The sequence below is a fragment of the Trichoderma virens genome (assembly GCF_000170995.1).
Source record: "Trichoderma virens Gv29-8 chromosome Unknown TRIVIscaffold_6, whole genome shotgun sequence".
Taxonomy (NCBI): Eukaryota; Fungi; Ascomycota; class Sordariomycetes; order Hypocreales; family Hypocreaceae; genus Trichoderma; species Trichoderma virens.
Window position 1 is genome coordinate 2,252,785 of NW_014013743.1, and position 16,232 is coordinate 2,269,016.

The 16,232-nt window shown below is 51.1% G+C and overlaps 7 protein-coding genes across 7 annotated transcripts; 5 read left to right on the plus strand and 2 right to left on the minus strand.

Annotated features, from left to right (window-relative positions):
* Positions 1–848: 848 nt before the first annotated feature.
* TRIVIDRAFT_60384 (uncharacterized protein) lies at positions 849–2,023 on the plus strand (the record flags this gene model as incomplete). The annotated part of the gene is made up of 2 exons (XM_014101516.1): positions 849–986; positions 1,049–2,023. The coding sequence occupies 2 exons, from the start codon at positions 849–851 to the stop codon at positions 2,021–2,023; spliced, it is 1,113 nt and encodes a 370-aa protein (XP_013956991.1).
* Positions 2,024–2,151: 128 nt separating this feature from the next.
* On the minus strand, positions 2,152–2,806 carry TRIVIDRAFT_78785 (uncharacterized protein; the record flags this gene model as incomplete). Its single annotated transcript, XM_014101517.1, has 3 exons — positions 2,152–2,347; positions 2,414–2,599; positions 2,678–2,806. 3 exons carry the CDS (start codon positions 2,730–2,732, stop codon positions 2,253–2,255), a joined length of 336 nt encoding a protein of 111 aa, XP_013956992.1.
* A 237-nt stretch (positions 2,807–3,043) lies between these two features.
* Positions 3,044–4,562, plus strand: TRIVIDRAFT_83830 (uncharacterized protein; the record flags this gene model as incomplete). Its single annotated transcript, XM_014101518.1, has 2 exons — positions 3,044–3,353; positions 3,426–4,562. The coding sequence occupies 2 exons, from the start codon at positions 3,057–3,059 to the stop codon at positions 4,464–4,466; spliced, it is 1,338 nt and encodes a 445-aa protein (XP_013956993.1).
* Positions 4,563–5,290: 728 nt separating this feature from the next.
* TRIVIDRAFT_201068 (uncharacterized protein) lies at positions 5,291–6,007 on the plus strand (the record flags this gene model as incomplete). Its single annotated transcript, XM_014101519.1, has 1 exon — positions 5,291–6,007. One exon carries the CDS (start codon positions 5,291–5,293, stop codon positions 6,005–6,007), a length of 717 nt encoding a protein of 238 aa, XP_013956994.1.
* Positions 6,008–8,523: 2,516 nt separating this feature from the next.
* On the plus strand, positions 8,524–11,015 carry TRIVIDRAFT_28800 (uncharacterized protein; the record flags this gene model as incomplete). Its single annotated transcript, XM_014101520.1, has 6 exons — positions 8,524–8,672; positions 8,781–9,226; positions 9,298–9,596; positions 9,675–10,009; positions 10,121–10,474; positions 10,562–11,015. The coding sequence occupies 6 exons, from the start codon at positions 8,524–8,526 to the stop codon at positions 11,013–11,015; spliced, it is 2,037 nt and encodes a 678-aa protein (XP_013956995.1).
* A 129-nt stretch (positions 11,016–11,144) lies between these two features.
* TRIVIDRAFT_53933 (uncharacterized protein) lies at positions 11,145–11,750 on the minus strand (the record flags this gene model as incomplete). The annotated part of the gene is made up of 2 exons (XM_014101521.1): positions 11,145–11,672; positions 11,742–11,750. The coding sequence occupies 2 exons, from the start codon at positions 11,748–11,750 to the stop codon at positions 11,145–11,147; spliced, it is 537 nt and encodes a 178-aa protein (XP_013956996.1).
* Positions 11,751–13,356: 1,606 nt separating this feature from the next.
* Positions 13,357–14,602, plus strand: TRIVIDRAFT_16041 (uncharacterized protein; the record flags this gene model as incomplete). The annotated part of the gene is made up of 2 exons (XM_014100871.2): positions 13,357–13,609; positions 13,824–14,602. 2 exons carry the CDS (start codon positions 13,357–13,359, stop codon positions 14,600–14,602), a joined length of 1,032 nt encoding a protein of 343 aa, XP_013956346.1.
* Between the last annotated feature and the right edge of the window lie 1,630 nt (positions 14,603–16,232).

The following is a 16,232-nucleotide window of genomic DNA, read 5'->3' on the forward strand; positions in this document are numbered from 1 at the left end:
ACGGTCTGCACGGAAACGGTAGGCGGTGAGCGCCCCGCAGTGTGCGAATACGAACGCGAACGCGCTTTGGGCTGACTTGCATGCGCATCTTATTTTTTGCGGTGTATTCCTCCGTCAGCTTCACTTTTCCGTGCTAAGGAACTAAGGATGCGGTATAAACTCCATTTTAGGGGAGGTTTATCTGCGGAGCCAAGCACCAATCCCTCAGGTACGCGTATTTACTTGTCTTAGTGCTGCTACTATTCCCCGTATCATCTGTATTCGCTCTCGTACAAGTCCCTGCAGGATCGGTTGCGAGGTGAGATTGCCTACAGTACTCCGTACTCTCTGGCAGAATTACTATCAGGTACTTGCTATCTAGCATTGACGCTGCAATATCATATCCGTGTCTTTGAAATTGGACTGAAGCCCATTCCTCCCGAGCCGTGTGTTCAAATTTCGCATACGAGCAGAGTACTCACTCGTATTTTAGTATCTAAGCATGTGAAAATTCTTGTCGACATACAGGTACCTACCTACCTCTACAGGTATGGCATGTTTCTGGAAGCCTCAAGTACTGCTATGATAAGTACCTACCGCTGTAGCGCCTAAATGTGCCTGAGCCGTTTCCCGGAATTGAATCGAAGCCACTTTTTCTTCCGCTTTGCAATGCGCTGGGGTTATATCGATAAGATTCCACATCATGCTTACATAACACCAGCTTGTGGCGGGTTGCGGCAAGGCTCCACCAAGATTTCTTTGCACGTCGCGATCTTGGATTTGCAGCTTGCCTATCTATCTACCTGCGTAAAGTCACAACGAGAGCAGAAACACCATCGCCAATCCATCGCTGCATCTCGTCGCACGCCATGCCGCCCCAAATCAAACAAGATCTCAACCGGTCGGGATGGGAGACGACCGACTTTCCCTCCGTCTGCGAAAACTGCCTGCCTGAGAACCCCATGGTCAAGATGCTAAAGGAAGACTACGGAGCCGAATGCAAATTAGTATGTCGCCCCATGGCTGATACTCTTTCGCTCCATAGAATCTATGCTAACAAGCCCGTCAGTGTACGCGCCCATTCACAGTATTCAGCTGGAGTGCTGAGCGCGCCCAAGGCCGCAAGAGACGAACCAACGTCTGCCTGACGTGCGCTCGACTCAAGAACTGCTGCCAGAGCTGCATGCTGGATCTCAGCTTCGGCCTGCCCATCACCGTCCGTGATGCCGCGCTCAAGATGATCGCCCCGGGTCCTCGATCCGATGTCAACCGAGAATACTTTGCGCAGAACAACGAAAAGTTGATTGAGGAAGGCAAGGCGGGAACGGAGGAATACGAGAAGACGGACGAAAAGGCCCGCGAGCTTCTGCGTCGCCTCGCCGCCAGCAAGCCGTACTTTCGCAAGGGCAGAACCGTGGACGAGTCAGAACTCGCCGGCGCAAGGGCGGGCGGCAACCCTGCAGTTGGAGCCGGTGTGGGAGGCCCTGGCCCGATCCGAACTCGAGATTCAAAGGCTGCAGCAGCCGCAGGTGCGAGACCTGGCGGTAGAGGACGAGGTCGCCCAGCGTTCCCGAGCGCGGCACAGCTCCCACCGAGCCCCAAAGACTGGCTGCCGCCGGATGACCCAAACATCATGTCGCTCTTCGTCACGGGTGTCGAGGACGATTTGCCGGAGCACAAGATTCGCGACTTCTTCAAGGTCCACGGCAAGATCAAGAGCTTGGTTTGCTCTCACATGTCCCACTGTGCGTTTGTCAACTACGAGACGAGAGATTCCGCCGAGAAAGCGGCAGCTGCGTGTCAGGGCAGGGCGGTGATTGCTGGCTGCCCGCTGAGGATCCGCTGGGGACAGCCAAAGGCGATTGGCACAATGGACCGGGAACAACGCTATCAGATGCTGCAGGATGCTCGCATCCGCCAGAACAAGCCGCAGCAGCGCGCCCTGGAATCGGGCCAGCAGCCAAGCGCGGCGACTCGTGCGATTGCTGCACCACCACCTGGCGCAGAAGAAGCACCCACTTATGCAAGCATGGCTGGAGAGTAAGAAGATGCTCTTTCGCCGTTTTCTGTTTCCGTTTCTTGTTTTCTCAATCATATTCTGGCGTTTTGGTGCTATAGGGAGACTACAGCGGGGTGCATATTACATGGTCTACATATCGAGGAATCAAACATGATGGAAGGCCAAATATATCGTGTGGCATTGGATTGGAGGGTATCATAAGTCCAGTAATTCTACATAGTTTTGTTACAATGATATATACAAAAGCTGCTCATCAATTGCAGCCACAGCCACCACCACTCTTGCCCTTGCCTGCGGTCAAGATACTGTCATTATCCCCTCGCTCCGTGTGTTCGTGTATTCGCAGCTCTGGTGAAAAGGATCAGCATAGTTACAACCCATTGAGCACTGGGCCCCTCGATCAGCAAATCTTACTGTACGTGTGCTCGTCGCCGTTGCTCTCAATCTTTTGTCCCTGGACGATGTTTTGACGCAGGATGGTGGCCACGTCCTCGGCATGTCTGATTGCCGCCTGGATGCCGGAACTTGAGTCGAGCGCGCGGTTCTCTTGGAAGCCCTGTCGGATCTGGTTCTGGGCAGCAGTGAGGACATGGACGTCGCCTGGATGCAGTTGTTAGCCCAGCTGCGGATGTCGAGATTATAAATGAAACCCAGGTTTCTCGAGGGAGCGCATCTTACCCTGAAAGGCGATCCGCGCAGCGCGCAAGAGGTTTCTATAAGCTGCCAAAGACATGGTATCAGGTGGTTTAGACGGAATCGCTGGAAGAACAAAGACGACGACGAATTCAGACTTGTATCATACAGGCAGGCAAGTGTAAGTGTATGTATTCAAGATGGGATTGGATGATATCAATTTTGAGTGCTAGACAACGGAGGTCCGGTTCTGCCGTCTTCCGCCGCCATGCCACCACAGATAGCGCTGCAGCCCCTGTCGAAACCCCACCATTAGCCTTTTGGTGGGAGAAGAGAAAAAAAAAAAACTGGAGATTGCCTCACTGCCCTCAGTCGAACCTTTTTTCTCTCTCTTCAACTCAAATCCGTCATTGCAAACGCCACAATGGCTTCCGTCACGCAGGTTGTCACTCTCCCGCTGCCCGTCCTGCCCGAGGGCTGGGCTGCCGACAAGGACTTCAAGGCCGTCGGCAAGCTCTCCGGAGCTGTTCAGCGCAGCATCGAGCCCGTTGGCCCTCATTTCCTGGCCCACGCCCGCCGAGCTCGTCACAAGCGCACCTTTTCCGAGGATGACCGGATCCAGGCCCAGGAGAGCGCCAAGAACGTCGAGGATATTGATGATGGCGAGGAGAGCGAGCCTGAGGACCCCATGATGCTTCAGAGCCAGGCCAAGGACTGGAAGGTATGTGGGAAACATGGCGGGGATGATGAGAGAACGTCTGTTCAATTCATTCAATGCTAACAAAGACAACAGACCCAGGATCACTACAAGGTTCTCGGCCTGTCCAAGTACCGCTACAAGGCCACCGAGGAGCAGATTAAGAAGGCCCACCGCAAGAAGGTCCTTAAGCACCACCCCGATAAGAAGGCTGCCCTGGGCCGCGCCGAGGACGACCAGTTCTTCAAGTGTATCCAGAAGGCCACCGACATTCTGCTCGACCCCACCAGACGCCGCCAGTTCGACTCCGTCGACGAGGAGGCCGACGTCGAGCCCCCCAACAAGAAGCAGCTGCAAAAGGGCGACTTTTACAAGCTCTGGAGCAAGGTCTTCAAGTCCGAGGCTCGTTTCTCCAAGACACACCCTGTTCCCACCTTTGGCGATGCCAACTCCACCAAGGAGCACGTCGACGACTTTTACAACTTCTGGTACAACTTTGACAGCTGGAGGAGCTTCGAGTACCTCGACGAGGATGTTCCCGATGATGGCGAGAGCCGTGACCACAAGCGTCACGTCGAGCGCAAGAACCAGAACTCTCGCAAGAAGAAGAAGGCCGAGGACAACGCCCGTCTGCGTAAGCTGCTAGATGACGCTTCCGCTGGCGATGAGCGTATCAAGCGCTTCCGACAGGAGGCCAACGCCGCCAAGAACAAGAAGAAGTTCGAGAAGGAGGCTGCCGAGAAGAAGGCTGCCGAGGAGGCCAAGGCCAAGAAGGAGGCTGAGGAGAAGGCCAAGGCTGACGCCGAAGCCGCCGCAAAGGCTGACCGCGAGGCCGGCAAGAAGGCCAAGGAGGCTGCCAAGAACGCTGTCAAGAAGAACAAGCGTGTGCTCAAGGGCTCCGTCAAGGACGCCAACTACTTTGCCTCTGGTGATGCCTCTGCCGCCCAGATCGACGCCGTTTTGGGCGATGTCGAGCTGGTGCAGGGCAAGATTGATGCCGATGAGATTGCTGCTCTTGCTGGCAAGCTCAACGGCCTTACTGTTGCGGGCGAGATCAAAGGAGTTTGGAGCGCCGAGGTCAAGAGGCTTGTTGATGCTGGCAAGCTGAAGGATGGAGAGGCCAAGACGCTGGTGTAAGTGGGTTGGGGATGGGATGGAATTAGGGGGTTTAGAATTAAAAATTAGACGGTCACGACGATGATGAATAGAATGGACCTTGATGGGTATCTACTATCTCTCTGCTTGAAACTGTGTAAAAGCCATGATGTAAATCCGTCCTGTCTAGATGCTGTTGCCTCTTTGTGATGTATTGTATTGCACAAAGTTCAAAGTTCTTTGAAGAAAGTGCTGACAATTTAAAAATGAATGGTCACATGGTTGGTGATGTGATATGCTGTATTGCAAAGATTCAAAGCCCTTTGAAGAGACTCTTGACGATTTGAAATTAATGATCACACGTTGGTGATACGCTGTATCGCACAAGATGCAAAGTCCTTTGAAGGAACTCGTGATAATTTTAAATAAATGATCACATGTTGGTGATATGCTGTATTACAAAGGTCCAAAGCCCTTTGAAGAAAGTGGTGATAATTTTAAATTAAACAATTGACATGGTTAAGACAATACAAAGAAGTTTATCTCAAAGAGCATGTTTTAGTCAACAAGCTGTGACATCTGCTTCAATGAAAGACGACACCCAAGCCTTGGGTCAAGAGTTTACATCAAGTTCCTTTGTTTTGCAGATTGATTGGATTTGATAATAAAGAAATATCCATCATGTGTAACATCTTGTGGCCATATCCACGCATGCTGCCTTGCCACCAGTTATGGCTATATATACCTGGTCTTGCCTCGCTCAGAGGATGCATTCACTCATTCCCAGCACCAGTCCGTTTGCGCAAATCTTTACTCTTTCGTTGTCTTTTAAACACCGGAGCCGATACTTCACATAAACATTCAAGATGTCTGCCTCTGCGAATTCCGACAATGGGCAAAATCATAAAGCCATTTCCTATAAGAACAACCGACCTGGGTTTTCCGTGAACGTCGAGACGCTTCTCTGGGCGGACGGCGTTGAAGGTTCTCCTTCAGCGGATCAGAGCAACACGTCAGATCCACCAATGACTCTGGCTATCCTGAAATTTGAGCTTACGTCTCAAAATAAAGACGTCGAATTTACCTTCATGAATGCTTCTCTGAAGCTCGAAGCTACGGATGATGAGCAGCACCAGGGCCTAAATGACCCAGAATTGAAAGCCTGGACGTCGGTTCAATCTGCGGGGGGAAAGAAAAAAGGAACCGCAATCTCTGGTCTCATCCCCGAAACTAGAAAAATGCATGGAGTTACATGGGCTATTCAGGATAATGAGTTGGGGATAGTTGACGAAACGCAAAACTTCTGGGCGGCAGTGCTTATCTCCCGAACTTCATCAAAGCCTTACCTCGTTAATTTCCAAATCGAGGCACGGGTTGAACTTAGAGACGAGAACGGCGTGGTGCAGTTTTTAGGGCTGAATCGGCCAAAGGCCGAGCCTTTCAAGATAACACCAGGCGAGGGTATTGTGTGCAATTCTGAGGGGGGGAAAATCATCGGAGATATTGACTTGAAGAACTTGGGGAAACTGCGAAACAAGTCAGACTGCTTCGAGTTGGTGGGCATCCCAAACCCGTTTCAATAACCGGCCGAGATATAAAAGAAAAGCGTGGAGGATCAAGCGAGCACTTGATACGTCTACGACACATTGGTCATTCCCACCTGCCACCTTATACTAGGTAGCTTAATATATTAGCATTCTCTTTGACTGTCATTCACCTCGACTGTGTGAGTTGTTCTCTGCAACCAAATTCGTGCCGGGCCAGGCTCTCGCAGATTCCCCATGATGTTGCTACCTTTAAGGTATTTCTGATTGGGCTGCTATGAAGCTGGTAGAGCAAGGATAGCGGAGACCACAAATGAGCTGACATGTAAGATAGGTCCTAGATCCATATATGTGTGTTCATATGCAAGTTGACAGCCATTGTCGAGCCAGGAACGAATATGAACCAACTAAGTTTATCACACTTAGATCCAGGAGAGTGGTTCCCAGCTGCAGCAATTTACGAATGGATACTGCGATCTGGTACAAGGCTTGAGATATGAGCTTTACGAATACCGACCAACCAGGATAGGTATCATCGACAACGGGGTGCTTGACATTTCGTTCAATACTGACACTTCATGGGATCTCCAAAATACGCGGCAACAATTGGATGCCGTAACTTGTACACTAGGCAATACGGTGGGCAATGTCGGAGGGTGTGGACATTATCTCGATGAGTTTCGCCTTTCGCCACACAAAAGAAGAGCTCGAGGACGCTTGTCGTCGAGCAGCTGACTACGGCATTGTCATGCTCTGCAGTGCCCATGAGACTTGATGTATGCATATCCATCAGACTTTGCTGACACAATCACCACCACAACCTGCGACGATTTTGGCACAGTGGCGCCTAGAAATAGGCACTAGAACTATGAATATGCAATTGACGGCCAGAAAGTGGCAGTGGGAATCGTCCCATTTCTCAAATCCAGCGAACATGTATTGGGAGGCTCCGTAGCCACTGCTATCGCGGCTGGACTGAGCTCGCTCATTTTATCATGACATCAGCTTGCCCAGAGGAGAGACGATTATCTTGAACCACGGCAGCGAGCTCATATTGTGAGGCATCATTTGCGGAAAATGGCTGTATATGAGAACATGGAAGTTTGTTCGGCTGGGGAGATTCGCTGGAATTGATGTTATGTCAATGACGGGAGGGATGCTGATATAGAGACTATTCTTCGTCAAGTTCTCTTGAAAGACCTGGATTTGATGTCAAATGTCGTTGATCTACCTTTTACTAGCCGATAAGAAGAATTCAGTTCGACGGATCATATATGATTCATTTCTGGACAGGATATGTAGCCTTTCATTGAACTACGGGCAGTTAGGGCCTAAAAGTCTGCGAACATGAAACCGATTTCAGTTTCGATCCTTAACAGTCTTTAGTAAATTGAAGGAAAATAAGAAAAATATCTGTTATTTATCTCTAGACTTCGCGATTAATAATGGCGATAAAATTTTGTAGAATTAATTATATATTTATAAATGCTGTAAATTTTGGTGGCATTCAGCATATGTACCGGTCGCAGACTTTTGACCCATAACTGTAGCATATCTCTCTGTACACAAGTAAACGATTCATTTGCCCCCCAAAAAAAAGAGCCACCAATGATATCTGGGATTTATAATTATCAACAGTAAGGAGAAGCTTCTTCTTTTCATTATATCCTTCAATTTATCTTCTATTGCTTGGATACGTAATAAGTCGCCGCAGCCATCGCATCTTCGGTACCCGCGGACTCCGCATCACCCACAGCCTCGTACCTGCGCTCTCACAAGTACCTCGCCTCACAGGAAGTATGCAGGGGTACATGCTGCTTTCCACAGCATCCATCAGCCTGGCTGCAGCGGCGACTCATTCATTACTCCTGGTGTCTCAACTAATCCACGTAACAAGATATACTAAAGATATATTCGTTTTGAAAATAAAGAATTGCGCGTCCAGTACTACTTAGCCAGGCTAGCATGAGGACTTTGATGGCTCTTGTAGGGTACAGCCACTAAAGCCGCCGGCAAAGTACATGGAAGTACTGCATACATGAACCTGGTAAAGGATGCTGCTATAGAACCCGCCTTACCTCTTTTCTTTTCATCCTTCTCACTCTCGCATGAGAAAGAATCAAACCAAGTGTTCAGTAAGAAATCGCGAAGAAGCCGGATCTCACATCGGATTTATTGCAAATTGGAGCATCGTACAGCTTCATTATATAATCTGCATCCTCCATCATCCTCTTTTCGCCGTCGGCATTTAGTTCACAGTCAAATCGCCCGATACAACAATGCAGAACCTCGCGCCGTCCGCGGCCGCCGACGATCCAACCGCCCGGAGAGCTGTAAGTGCCGATATCTGCTCGTCGCCTGTGGATCTGGCTGGATTCGCATGTCTAGCCGCGATGATGGCGGCTGCTGGATGGGGTGATGGGAGTGATTGAATACTGACGATGGCCTTTTCCGCATCCATGATAGTGTGATCAGTGTCGTCTGCGAAAGGTGAGTGACGGGGCTGAATGAGTACCCCTCTCGTGATGCAAAGTTCCATTCATCAATTCGAGCTAATGGCTTGTTTTCTGGGCAATATAAAGATTCGCTGTGATAAGGATTGGCCGTGTTCCAACTGCAGAACCGCAAAGCGGAGTTGCACATCGACTGGTGCTGGACAGCGGCCAAAGGAGCCTCGGCAGCGAGTCCTCATCTCGTCCCAATAGTGAGTCTCCTATGATGCATGAGCGTTGCTCATCTGCTCATCTCATCCCATCTCATCATCGGTTCTACCTGTCTTCATATGAAATCCACAGAGCTAACCGTCACCAAGCGAGAGAAAGATTGACCAGATCGAAGCCCGCCTCGGCAACATCGAGGCTCTCCTCAAAAACATTTCCTCCTCCACCCATACAGACGCCTCCAAGTTCATCCACACGCCGCAGACAGACATCACCATTCCAACCGCCGCGTCAAACGCCGACTATGACAGCTCCGACGAAGAGTCTGCTCTCGGCGGCGACTCGGGACTGACCGTGCACACCACCTTTGCGAGCGAGTTCCTCGAGCGCGCCGTCAAGAGAGCGCCGCTGCAGGCTCTTAATCCCAAGATGGAGACGGCTCTTGCTAATCTTAGCCAACTTGTCGAGATGCAAAAGCATCGCTCGATAAGCCATGGGCCACGATTCCCTCTGCAGCAGCCCGTGCCGCCGGGGGGTGTGAGCAAGCTGCCGATGCCTCCGCTGGCAACCGTAGTCTCTCTGCTAAAGCACGTCAAAGGTACGAGAAAGGGTCGCAAGTCCAGCTCAAAGGAAGAATGAGAATCTGACTCAGGATAATCCTCAAACCAGCCGCGCCTCCCACCTTCTTCACCATCCTGTGCACCCTCGTCGGCATCAAGGAGTTTGCAGAACTGTGCAAGACCGTCTACTTCCCCACCGAAGACTTCTCCGACGCCACCTTTGCCGTGGTCAACGCCATGCTGTACAACCTCTTTGTCGAGCAGCATTCACTGGCCAAGGAGGGGGCGCTGCGCGAAGAGTACAACTCGTACGTGGCCATCTGCAAGTCGAATCTCGAGACGACGCTGGCCAACTTTCCATTGTTCCTGTCGCCAAAGATTGAGAATGTGCAGGCTCTTCTGCTTGGGGTGAGTTTTGCTTTGATTTTCCTCTGTCTCAGATGTTGATAAGTACGATTACTGATGTTGCTTGATTGATTGACCAAGTGCCTCTATGCGATTGACGTCTCTAGACCTTCGGTGGCATGGCATCTCATTACAATGGCCGCCTGGCTGTGTCAAGCGGGTGGCTACCATCGTCTGGAGTCTCTAAGGAACGACCCTCCCTTGGTTGCACAGCAAAAGAAGGTCATCTTCTGGCATGTGTATACTTTGGACAAGGGCTTGGGCCTCAGACTAGGACGGGCCTCGGTCATAGCGGAATGCGACATTGATATCAAGCGCGAATTTGAAGTCAACGGTTTCGATCATCTTACATCTACCACGTTCCCGACGTTGTGGGTCGAGATCAGCAGCTTGCAGAGCCGGATCTACGAACAACTGTGAGGAATTCTCCTCATAAACGAACCTCTTGGCAGCCTGCTTTGGTCTTCTTCGCTGTCTTTTCTTTGTTTGATAGAACCTAGTAACTAACGACTTCTCGTACCTCGCAGATATAGTCCAGTCGCTCTGGCAAGCCCTCAGGCCGACCTGGTCCAACGAGCCAAAGCCCTGGCTACGGAATGCAGTCGGCTAGAGATTGAGACGGACGAGACGCGTGAAAAGGTATACACGTTGCTTAAATCGATAGGAACCTCGGACGTCGTCGACGTCTTTATCAAGGGCGACGAGGTCCAGTTCTACGTGACCAAGACGCTCATCTACCGCGTCATACCGGCACCAGAAGGCTCCATTACCCGATTTTGCGACGAATGCTTGGATGCAGCTCGTCATGCCATGAAGACGCATCAGGAGTGTGTTCGATTCATGGACATTAGCACGTACATGCGGTCCATGTACATTCATTGGTAAGGAAGACAGCAACTTTGTGACCCCGTTATTCCCTTTTCCATCGAAACCAACTGCTAATCAACATTTTGTCTCCTTTTTTTCAGGAATCTTTTGTTGACACCATTTGCCCCATTCTTTGTCCTGTTCTGCTACGTCATTGAGACATCTTCATTTACAGACCTCAAGGTTCTCCAGGACTTTGTGGATTCCCTCGAGGGTGCAAGAGGGCTTTCGGAGCCGATTGACAAGTTGTATCGACTCTGCCGGGTCATGTGCGATATTGCCACGCTCTACGTTGAAGCCAAAGCCCAGCAGCAGCAAGATGAAAACTCCATCGGGGACGAGTTTGAGATGTACTTGAGCCAGCTGGGCTTCATCCCCAATGAGGATCAACCAATGGCCAACACGAACACCAGTGACCCGGCGGTACCGGTTCAGGGTAACGGCCAGGTGGCACAGCTTGCGGATTGGTTTTTCGGCAGCCGGAACATGATTAGTCTCTTGGAGGAGGACTTGTCGCAGATAGACTCGCACAAGTGGATGCAGTCCGATATGTAGGGTTCTGGCCATGGGCTGCAGGACACGAGACGGCATTTGTAATCACCATCATGATAATAGTAATATACCCGGGAATAGACGATGGCATCTAACCATCGATGCAACGCACAGCCATGTGCCTTGGGCGAGTCAATCAGTGGGAAACCTGGGGTCGTAGACCTCGTATCCTTCATCTTCCGTATCGCTCTCCACGAGAGAGCCTTTGTAGAGGGCCGGCTTTTCCGCATCCATAAGCGCGCGAGCCTTATTCGCTAGTTTACGGGACGCATCTGTCGGTGGTTGCGAAGCGGCTGTAGTCGATGCGGACGCTTCTACCGGAGCAAAGGCACTCTTAAAGCCAGTCTTTTTGAAGCCGCCCTTCTTGAAGCCTCCACCACCACCGCCGCCGCCAGAGGAGGGCGCATCTTGGTCGTTCAACTTGATGCTGACCATGCCGTCTGCCTTGGCCTCGGCCTTCCTCGCCTTTGCGCCCGCGTTGGGGTCGCGCACCATGGCCTTCATGTCCTTGAGGCGCTGCTTGTGGCTGTGATCATAGCTGCTGAGATGGGCCTCATAGTCGTTCATGCGGGAGTAGCCCTTGGAGCAGAGGGTGCAGTAGAAGGATTTCTGGGCCTCTTTTGCCGAGCTGGTTTGCGCGGGAGGGAGGGTTTGGTGTCTCTGGCGATGACGGACGCGTTAGTTGGCGATGCTGGTTGTTTGAGGAGGAAGGGGAGGCGCGGCGCTTACCGGAGGCATCTTGAATGTCCAGCTCGAGGATGCAATCGCAGGACAGAGCAGTATCGAATCGTGTTGTAGATGTGCTGGAGCTTTGCGATGCTCTGGCGTGAAGCTCGCGATAACGATACACGATGATGCGCCAGCCTTTGGATTGAAGGCAGTCGGAGGTTCGGAGGAAAAAGCCCGAGCCAGCTATGGTGGGGCAGATGATAGGCGGGTGTCCAATCCCGGACCTGGATTTGCAATTGCGGAGTAGCTTTGAAGTCTGCGATCAAAACTCGTGCACTTTAAAAATTCATAAATAAATAAATCTACATGAATAATCAGAAATAAATTTTTTCTAATAAGTTAGAATAATGGATCTATTTAGCGTTCAAAAGAATTTAGGTGATTCAATTGATTTTTTTGGGAGGTTAATGGGGGACATCGCCCCCATACAAATTTTGGAGGTTTTGATTTTTGGGTTGCGGGCAGACTTTAGTCCACCTACTCTGTCCCATACCTGCTCAAGACAAGAATATTTTTTTTGGCGACAGCACAATGGCGTTTTGAAGTGTCTGATAAGTAAAGTATCTAGATGTACCGTACCTGCTACCTATCTCATAGTTGATAACATTAACACCTCACTAAAAGGTATCGGCACTTTACTAATGGACAGCGCTACTAGTGGCCTGCTTCAATAGTGGGAGGCTCCCTTGGAGCTGTCGCTTCGTCACTTCAGCTAGGCAGGTCTAATTCAAGACACCCAAGGCACCCAAGGCATACTTTGATAGCAAAACTGGTCAACAATAAATCTTTTCAGCTTGACCTGTTAGTGAAATTCATCATCAATGATAAATCACCCAATTCATCTCGCTACTCTGGTGGCTCATGTAAGGGAGAGAAAGGCGATAGGATGTCTCGTAAAATCGTCTTGGCCTAGGGCATGTGGCTTGCATGGGGAGACTCCATAATTTAGCACCTACGTGTACATACATCAAGCACATGTATGAAGCACATATGTAATGCGGAATAGATGAAAATGTCCTGTACGAAAGACGCTGCTAGAGCCAAACGGGTAAGACATCCTGGTTGGGGGTGGGCGAGCAGAGAGTCTCGAATAAGGTGTCTGAGACAGTTGTCCTGGCCAAGGTATCATTGCGGAACACACGCGGTCCAATCGAAGCCGCCACGCTCGTGATTGGTGGCCTGCATCGACTTCCAAGAAGGGAAATGGAAAAAAGAGAAAACAATTTGAGACATATGAGTGGACGGGCGTCTTCTTTTGTCTTCTTTTTTGCATAAAAAGTTGTGTCGTTGTTGTCTCGTCGTTTATACCGGCGGATGTGGGCAATCTATTTCTCGATTAGGCATAGAGGCCCCCCCTCCACGGTCGTGTGGTCTTTTGCTATTGGTAGCCTTCTCTTTTCTTTTTTTTTCCCCCAACGTACCCAAGCACTCAAATGGTTTGATACTCGTACGGACATGCAGGTCTCACTCGGTTATTTTCGTCTTTACTTCGGAATCTGTTGATACCCAAGGACCGAAGGGAAAAAAATTCAAAAAATAAAGAAAGCTCTTCTTTGCATCCGGAAAAAAAGGCAAGGAAGAAACGGAATAAGAAAGGAAATCCTTGGCAATCGCCATGGACAGCGATTCAGACGCTGAGAGCCCGCGAGGCTGGCGAGAGCGGAGGAACTCGACACTGACGGCCATTTCTCTCCTCCAGCTGGATCCTGCGCCCATGGACTCAGACCCGGACACACCGACAGAAGAGAAGAAGCCAATCGACTTCTTGGCTGCAGATGGCACCATGGAAGGCAGTGCGGGCAGTATCAAGACTGGCTCAACCATGGCGCCGGGGTTGAGTGGCAGTGGCCGAGGCGCCATCTATTACCGTTCGTTTCTTTTTTCCTTTTTCTGTCGTCCCTGGGTTATCCCTGGCGGGAGTGCCGCCGTTGATTTATTTTTATCTTGGGTTATTCCATTCCAGTTTCCCCGTGCTTTTATCCAGTTTCAGCTGCATTGTAACCCTGTCCGGGCGAGGGCGAGTGTGTGTGGTCCTTTTTATGCTGGCCGGTTGTGACTGACGTCTGGTCTTTTTGAATATAGTGACTCGGATGCAAAGGTATTCTAGCTATGCCGTGTCGGTGTTCACCACCATGCACCTTGCCAATGTGTCCCTCATTCCCGCCGTCACACGAAGCGTGGCTGGCTCGGAGACTTACCTGCTTATGGCCCGAGAACTCTACCAGACACCCATTACGGAGCCGTTGTTGGTTGGCCTGCCGGTCCTGATGCATATCGGCTCTGGCATTGCACTGCGTCTTCTGAGGAGGTCCGAGAACATTAGGAGATATGGCGGGTCAACGCCCGGCATGTATGCCTTGATGCGTTCATCCACAGCTTCGTCTCGGTCGTCGGTTCAGCTCTGGCCGCCGCTCAGCTGGATATCTTGGTCTGGATACGTCTTCAGTGCTTTCTGGGGGGCCCATGTCGTGATGAACCGAGTCTTGCCACTAGCGGTGGAGGGCGACAGCTCCAACATTGGTCTGGCCTACATCTCTCACGGCTTCGCGAGGCACCCTATGATTGCGGCCTTTGCCTACAGGGGCCTGATTGGCATCGGATGCAGCCATATGGTCTGGGGACTGGCCAAGTGGTTCGGGATTGCGCCGTCAACAAAGGGCTGGTGGGGAAGCGAGGCAGTCACGGTTGATAAGAAGACCAAGCGGCAGCGCAGACGGCGGTGGTTGGGAGTTCAGGCCGCAGTAGTGGCAGCAGCCGCATTGTGGGCGGTCGGAGGACTGGGGGTTGTTGCGAAAGCTGGGCCATCGGATGGATGGGTTGGAAAGCTATACGACGATCTCTTTGCCAAAGTCCAGTTGTGACGATCGAGGTTGTGACAGCGGCTTGAGTGGGGTTTGATCCTGACTGGAATGACGACGGGTTATGATGAAATATACACGAATTTACGAGCATACAAGCACAGCACAACCTCAACCTGAGCATGAGCATGGAATATTCAAGTTATGAACCACAGGCACGAGAGCCACGGGATTGTGCAGATGATCTACGCTAGGAGAAAGAGAAGATTATCCGGAGATCAATGGAGCATCCGAGTGTAATAAGCGGCCAGAACTTTTTTTTTCTCTCACTCCAAGTTTTTGGTTTTTGCCGTGTCTGAGGATAAAGACGAGACGGATGGGACGTAAAAGGAGCCCAATGAGGAGAGGGGGGGAAGGGGGAGATGGGAGGGGAACCGGATTGGCATGCGAGAGATGCGAATATGCGGGAGAATGAGGGGAAGAACGGGAGTCCTTGGATCTACTGAGAGACTCAACATGATGATAGAAAAATGATAAAAATACATGTAGTTAAGCAGAGCTGAACCTCAAACACCCCAGCGAACAGAACAAGGTCCGAGACTACTAAGGAGGGGGGGTTGATGAGTTGTTTTGCGGCTTGCATATATTAAACAAAGGCGGTATGCTGGAGGGCTCTCTTCCACTTTTCCTTGCATTGCTTTTTTTTTTAACCTGCGTTTCGCATGCATTTTACACCTTGGATCACCGCTCGGGCTGTGGTGATCTATTGGTTCTTCCATCCGCGGCTGATACAAGCGTACCTGCAGGTGACTCTTTTCAGAAGTGACTCGTCGCAGGGAGGGCAGCGGCCAAAAAGCCACGGCTGAGCTACGAGCTGGAGTACCAAGGGCGAGAACGCCTGACAAAATTGCCGGCGCTTGGAAGCTGGGCGTGAATTACGAGGCCGGAGGCGAATTTAGGAAGCAGGAAAAAGAAAAGAAAGAAAATCGCGGTAGTTTATCTTGGTGTTTCTGCTGGAGGGGGGCTGATGGCGCTAGTGGGTACATGTACTGCTTTGCAGAGGGCGCCATACTGGAGGTACATGTGCTTTGGATGCTAGGGGGGTGGGGGAGCAGATGGAGCTGCTGGGAGGCGGCAAGGCATCAACTGCAGCGACTAGGGAGTGCTAAGCTTCTAGCCTGGGTGCCTATTAGTGGCTGAAGGTGCCGTAGCGCAGTGATTGGCCGGCGGCTGGACGGGTGCTGGGACAAGGCCTACGGACTGGGAGCAAGTTGCATGTATGTTAATGTTAGGTACATTGACCTTGGATTTAGTATGTTCTGTTGGGAAGAAATTGATACATGCACATACACACATCATGCACATACACATGCACATGCAGGCCAAAAAAAAGGGAAAAAAGGGAAAAGAAGGGGAGCCCAAGACCAGACCAGGACGCGTCAAGGCCGCGAACAGGCGCAGAACGCTACGGTAGCACTGGAGGAGCGTCCTGGGGGGCCACTATATAAGACCGACAGGGACCCGGGACCTGCGTGACGGGGGAGCTCCAAGCTCTGGACTCAGCAGGGCAGCTTCGGGCTTCGGGGGCATTTGCAGCACCTCTCAGTAGCACCTCTCAGCGCTATCCGTCCAGCTCCAGCACACTCAACTCCTCTCCAGCTAGCTCAACCCCTCTAGCTCGACTGGGCTATTG